At 51.0% G+C, this 6935-nt stretch overlaps 1 protein-coding gene across 8 annotated transcripts in view; it reads left to right on the forward strand.

The window, feature by feature from the left end:
- Nucleotides 1-2563, forward strand: part of CREBBP (CREB binding lysine acetyltransferase) — a 95275-nt gene extending 92712 nt beyond the window's left edge. For all 8 annotated transcript variants that reach the window (XM_086622460.1, XM_086622461.1, XM_086622464.1 and 5 more), the window contains one exon: nt 211-2563. In XM_086622460.1, the coding sequence (XP_086478586.1) occupies nt 211-2379 (2169 nt within the window). In that variant the 3' untranslated portion in view covers nt 2380-2563. The remainder of the gene's footprint in view (nt 1-210) is intronic.
- The last annotated feature ends 4372 nt before the right edge of the window (nt 2564-6935 follow it).

A 6935-nucleotide genomic window follows, 5' to 3' on the forward strand; every position in this document is an offset into this window, starting at 1 on the left:
AATGCCAAACCCAACTGCAAGACTTTTTAATGTAACAAAATGAAGACATAATTGCGGCCCCTGTTTGCATTGTTACCCACCAAAACCCAAAGTGTGCTTCCACACCAGACTCACGTTGCTCACCTTGCACCACTCTTACTCTTCTGCTTTTACTGGTTTAATTAGTGCTCTGTAGACAACCAAACTCAAATTCCTTTTCTTTATTTTCAGGACTACGACCTCTGCATTAACTGCTACAACACTAAGAGCCATGACCACAAGATGGTTAAGTGGGGCCTGGGTCTGGATGACGAGAGCAACAGCCAAGGAGAGCAACAGTCAAAGAGCCCCCAGGAGTCGCGACGGCTGAGCATCCAGCGCTGCATTCAGTCCCTTGTCCATGCCTGTCAGTGCCGCAACGCAAACTGCTCGTTGCCATCCTGCCAGAAGATGAAACGGGTTGTCCAGCACACCAAGGGCTGCAAGCGCAAGACCAACGGTGGCTGTCCGGTGTGCAAACAGCTCATAGCTCTTTGCTGCTACCACGCCAAACACTGCCAAGAGAACAAATGCCCCGTGCCATTCTGTCTCAATATCAAACACAAGCTTCGACAGCAGCAGATCCAGCACCGCCTGCAGCAGGCTCAGCTCATGCGCAGAAGGATGGCTACCATGAACACCCGAAACGTGCCTCAGCAAAGTTTGCCTTCTCCTACCTCAGCAACACCTGGTACCCCTACACAGCAGCCAAGTACACCGCAAACACCGCAGCCTCCTCCCCAGCCCCAGCCTTCCCCTGTAAGTATGTCACCGGCTGGTTTTCCCAGTGTGTCGAGAACTCAGCCCCCCACTACTGTTTCAACAGGAAAACCTGCAAACCCGGTTTCCGCACCTCCACCTCCGGCTCAGCCTCCGCCGGCTGCGGTGGAAGCAGCTCGGCAGATCGAGAGAGAAGCTGCCCAGCAGCAGCAGCAGCTCTACAGGGTCAACAACATCAACAATGGTTTGCCTCCTGGTCGCCCGGGACTAGTAAACCCGACGGTGGGTTCAGTGAACCAGATGCAGCAAGTCAGCATGAATGTACCCCGGCCCAACCCTGTAAGTGGTCCAGTGATGTCCAACATGCAGCCTGGGCAATGGCAGTCGCCTCCGATGCCGCAGCAGCAGCCGATGCAGCCGGGAATGGCGAGACCGGTCATGCCGATGGCGACGCCGCAAGCGGTGGCCGGGCCAAGGATGCCGGGCGTGCAGCAGCCGCCGCGGAGCATCACCCCCAATGCACTTCAGGACTTACTGAGGACCTTGAAATCACCGAGCTCTCCGCAGCAGCAACAGCAGGTTCTTAATATCCTTAAATCCAACCCTCAGCTTATGGCAGCTTTCATAAAGCAAAGAACAGCCAAATACGTGGCTAACCAGCCTGGGATGCAGCCGCAAGCAGGCATACAGCCCCAGCCTGGGATGCAGCAGCCGCAGACCGGCATGCAACAGCCGGGCATGCACGCTCAAGCAGGATTGCAGAACATGAACGCGATGCAAGCAGGAGTGCAGAGACCGAGCGTTCCTCCCCAGCAGCAAGGGATAGGAGCTATGAATCCCCAGGGACAAGCGATAAACATCATGAACCCCGGCCACAGCCCAAGCATGGCAAACATGAGCCCGCAGTACCGCGAAATACTGAGGCGGCAACTACTGCAGCAGCAGCAGCAGCAGCAGCAGCAGCAAGGAGGGGCCGGCATGGCAGGAGGGATGGCCGGGCATAACCAGTTCCAGCAGCCCCAAGGACCAGGAGGTTACCCTCAAGCCATGCAGCAGCAGCGGATGCAGCAGCACATCTCGATACAGGGGGGTTCCATGGGACAGATGGCTCAGATGGGGCAGCTGAACCAGATGGGCCAGCCCGGCATGGGGGCGGACGGCGCTCCCAACATCCAGCAAGCGCTGCAGCAGCGGATCCTGCAACAGCAGCAGATGAAACAGCAGATAGGGTCCCCCGGCCAGCCTAACCCCATGAGCCCACAGCAGCACATGCTCTCAGGACAAGCGCAGGCGTCTCATCTCCCTGGCCAGCAGATCGCCACCTCCCTCAGCAACCAGGTGCGGTCCCCAGCACCCGTTCAGTCTCCCCGTCCCCAGTCCCAGCCGCCACATTCCAGCCCGTCACCCAGGATACAGCCCCAACCGTCACCGCACCACGTCTCTCCCCAGACTGGTTCCCCCCACCCGGGACTCGCAGTTACTATGGCTAACTCCATGGATCAGGGACACTTGGGCAACCCAGAACAGAGTGCAATGCTTCCACAACTAAACACCCCCAACAGGAGTGCGTTGTCTAACGAATTGTCTCTGGTCGGTGACACCACCGGGGACACATTAGAAAAATTTGTGGAGGGTTTGTAGCATTATGGGAGCATCACTTTTTTTTTTTTTTCTTTTTTCCCTTCTGTGTTCCTGGACATTTTGTACTGAAAATTCAGACATCTGGGCTGTTTTGAATCCTAGATGGAACTGCTGCTTCCTACACAGGGAAGAACGAATTGCTGTTTAAAAAAAAAAAAAAAAAGAAAAGAAAAAAAAAAAAACACGATACAAAGAATATATTTTTTTGTTAAAGCCAGGCGGTTAAAATATCTGGTCTCTTTTGTGGGTTTTTTTGGTTTTTATTTTTTCGTTGCTGTTGACTCATACCTTTTTTTTAACGGGGAAAACAAGTTCATTATATTCATATTTTTTATTTGTATTTTCAAGACTTTAAACATTTGCGTTTAAAAGAAGAAAAAAAATAATATTCAGAAACTGTTTCCTGAAATAATGCAACATTATAATATATCCCGGTAACTTTGACACGTTGGCGGGAAGATTTTTTTTTTTTTTTTTCTATAGTGAACTCTGCAGGCATTTGAAGTATTACCCCTGGGAAGATAGGAATTGACTCTTGCACACAAAACCACACATTGGCCAACGCCAAAACCCTTTTGTCTTGCAGATGTAGAAATTGTTGCTTTGTTTCTCTGATAAAACTGGTTTTAGATGAAAATAGGGATGATCACTCTTAGCCCGTGCTGATTTGAATAGAGAAGAAGCATTCTTTTCTTTCTTTCTTCTGTGTGAAACTTGAAATGAGGAAAAGCAATTCTAGTGTAAATCATGCAAGCGCTATAATTACTATAAATAAGAAAATCCAAGAAGATTCAATTACTGTATAGAATGGTAAAAAAAAAACAACACAAAAACAAACTCATTTCTTACTTATAATATCATATTGTTAAATAAACTGTGTGCAACAGACAAAAAGGGTGGTCCTTCTTAAATTCATGTACATGGTATTAACACTTAGTGTTTGGGTTTTTTTGTTATGAAAATGCTGTTTTCAACATTGTATTTGGACTATGCATGTCTTTTTTCCATTGTATATAAAGTATTGCTTAAAATTGATATAAATTACTGAAGTTTTTAACATGTATTCTGTTCTTTAAAATCCATGTAAGAATGTTTAAGGTTTTTATTTATTTATATATTTTTGGATCATGTTCTTTGTAAGACATGGCTATGAAATTCACTCGTTACACGGAGCAGCCGGAGGCACGGCCAGGAGAGGCACGATGCGTGGGGTATTGCAGGTAGCACCTCTGTTCTACACCACCCTTTAGCGACTGTTTCCTTTTCGGGGAGGGAGAGGAGAGGGGAATGGTTCCCGGACATGGAATATTTTGCAGGCGTTCATCCGTAAGGGTTAACTGGAATAAATTATTGATAGCCGTTGCTTTTTAAAAACTGCATTAATTTAGAGAAGGATCACCAATGAAAGGAGAAGAGAGAGTATTGAGTTAATTCTAGGCTAATTTATTTAGTCTACAGTTAAAATATGAACCTATTGACTTTAACACTATTTTTCTGCTGTTAACTCTGAGTCTAGATTTGAGGGTTTTCTGTGGAATAAAAAATAACAAATCATGTACATGTTCCCTTTAATATCCTGTCACCATGCCCTCATGTTCCTGGGATACTTGCCCCTCCTCCCCCCCAATCAGTCACTTCCTTGGAGTTTAAAAAGTCCAGGGAGAACGTTCCCAGCGTAGGTGTGAGCTAAACCCACCATCGGTCAGACCTCGAGGCTTCTCGATTACGTGCGACTGGCAGCAGTGGGATTTGCAGCAAACCCAGCGAGGTATCCCGCCCGGAGCTGCTGCTGCTCCTGCGGAGCACCGGGCACCCGCGGCTTTTCACGTTGAGTGCTTCCCTCCAGCCTTAATGTTTTTATTGGAACGGTGTTGGGGGAGGAGACGGGGAGAAGAGCGAAGGATTTATCTCGACTTTTATCCCCGTACTGTGAAAACGGGAGCGCGCTGCAGCGCTGCTTCGTTCTTTTTATCTGTAGAGGGCCTCCGCTGAAACTTTTCTTGCAAACTTTTAACTATTGTATGTTTTCCACCACCATTGGATTCATCTGCCCACGCAATTGTCTTCAGCGATTCAAGATGTCAAAATTTGGGGCTGGGGTGAGGTCAGTGAACACTAACCCAAAGCTTGTCCAAAAGAAATTGCTGTTAAAAAAAAAAAAGATGGAAAGCCCTGATGCTGTGTCTCATGCTGTGTACTTAAAAAGAGGAAAAATACTATATTTGTGATCAAAAAGAGGAAACTTGAAATGTGCTGGTGTTTCTAATAAAAGCTGGTAAAACTGCTTGGATTGAAGGATGGTTCCACTTGGCTGGTGCCCGCTAGGAGCAGGGAAGCCCGACACCCAAGGGCACGATAAGGGCACTCGGTCTCGCCAATACCTTTAAGTAGTGTGTCCATTTTAAAAACCTTGGCACCGCTTCTGGATTTGGGAAGCAAAGACCGGAATGTTTTTAAGTGCAAGCTGAAGTCTGCCGAGAGCCCAGAGCAAGGGATGGATTTAGAGCTGATAATCCCAGCTGGATGCAGCAGTTGTTTCAGATGAGGGCAGGTGTTTTACCAGGAGAGAAGGGAAGTGCAAAGCTAAAGTGGAACAGGAGGAGGGGCTGGGCTCGGCGTGCAGCCCCCACGCTCAGGGGGGCTTCGCTCCGCTCTCTGTTGTTGATGGGAAATTCAGTACAGCTGAAGACTGGACGGGCATCTGATTTTTCAGATCCTTGCCTGTGTTTTGATGAGGGAGGTACTGGTGATAAGGAACAGCATCCTAGAAACACGAGAATTTATAAGGCAAGAGCGCACTGGAAGCTGGTGCGGGATCCTTGTCCCTGGAGGGGGTGGCTACGACCTTCCCCCTTAATGAATTCTGAAGGAGAAGAAGGTGCTTAACTCCGAACATGGAGCTGGAAGAACGTGGTTCCCTGCTCTTCTTTTCCTTGGCTGCCCACCGCGCTCTGCTGCTGCCTACCCTGACTGCTACCGACACTGCTCCTGCAGCAGGCTGTGAGCATCTCTCTTCTTCCTGCAGATTGACCAGCTGAGGTTCACCACCTTGGCTGCTCATCACTGTCCCACCGGGCCGGAGATCTGCCCTCCGCACTTGTGGAAGCGCTTCCTGCTCTGGTTTTCTACCCAGATGCCTTAGAGCGAAGAGGCGAAGGTCTGACCGCAGCAGTGGGCTGGGGACGAGGAGCCCCCCGGCCAGGGGTGCAGCAGGTGCTGAAAGCCGGGGATGGTCACCCCGTCGGTCACTGTGTCTGAGCCAGAAGCGGTATGTGTCCACAGTGTGAAGTTCCTTCAAGTCGGCGATGGCTCAGCAGTAAGTGAAAGCAGTTAATGGTTCACGAGGTGGTCTGGGTGTGCGCCAGGTGCTCCTTCCAAAGAAAACTGCAGCCCGTGGTTTTCTTGATGCCGCTGCTGGGAGCTGAGCACACAGGTTGCTGTGCAGGGGCCATCTGTCCTTCCCTGCGCTTCCTCTCCACGGCTGGAAACTCAAAATGGGGAACGGGGTCATCTCCGCCACCCTCAATGCGCTCCTGGGGCAGCAATTGAAGACAGTTGGTGCCAACCACTGGATACTCAGTGAGCCCCAACAGAGCGGGTGATCTGTCCCGGATGCCCTGCAATCCCCAAACCTTCCCTGCAGGAGCGTAGTCCCAACGATAAGTTGCCAGAACGACTGAGTTGTACACATAGCTTTTCCAGCAAGCACCCCTGAGCCTGGGAATTACAAAGCCGCTCTGTTGGGTGGTCACGGTTCCCTCCTGAAGGCCCTTGTCTCCCCTGTCTGGAAGTGGTTACGCTCGCTGCAGTGAGACCTGCTCAATCGCTTATTTTTAGCTGCGGCGTTCATCGAGGCCGGGCTCACGCACGTTCCAAACTCGGCTCTCGGTGAAGCAGTTCATTTCCTCTCTCACCCCCACCCCGTCCAAAGCCTTTCTCCAACACCTCAGCCCTTCAGGTCTCAATGATCTGAGCTCAGAGCAGCCCCAGGAGATGAGGAATTTCCGAGGAACAGGAAAATGAGACATTAAGCAATTTGCCCGAAGTTGAGCAGGGGAGCCCACCCGAGGTGTGGCACACAGACTTCCCAAGGGCTGCTCCCAGCCTTTCCTCAGCCGGCTCCCTGGGGAAGCCAAGAGAGACGCGGTGTGCCGAGCTCTGCTGGCTCTCATACCTGAGGTTCTGCCACAACCTCTCCCGTGAAACGGGCTCCCTGCGGCAAACATGGGTCAGCAACCGCGAGGGATCCTCCGGGTGTGCGCGCAGGGAGAGGTCACTGGTTTTACACCCTGCGCCTGGCTTCCCAGTGCCAGCAAGTCCTCAGGGAACATGGAAAGGATGGGAAGAAAGAAACATGGAAGGGATTTTAACCATCGAAACAGGAAAGGTTCGGAAGTGGTGTCCAGAGCTTGGCGTCCAAAGCGACGACCTCTGTCGCGAGATGAACGTCAGCCCCGATGCCCCGCGGCAGACGGGCCCCGGCACAGGCTCGGACCCGCTTGCTGGTGCCCACCCGGGGCAAGGACCGACCCGGCACGGGAGGGCCAAGGGAGCCG

Source organism: Tauraco erythrolophus, chromosome 17 (assembly GCF_009769465.1).
Source record: "Tauraco erythrolophus isolate bTauEry1 chromosome 17, bTauEry1.pri, whole genome shotgun sequence".
NCBI classification, from domain to species: domain Eukaryota; kingdom Metazoa; phylum Chordata; class Aves; order Musophagiformes; family Musophagidae; genus Tauraco; species Tauraco erythrolophus.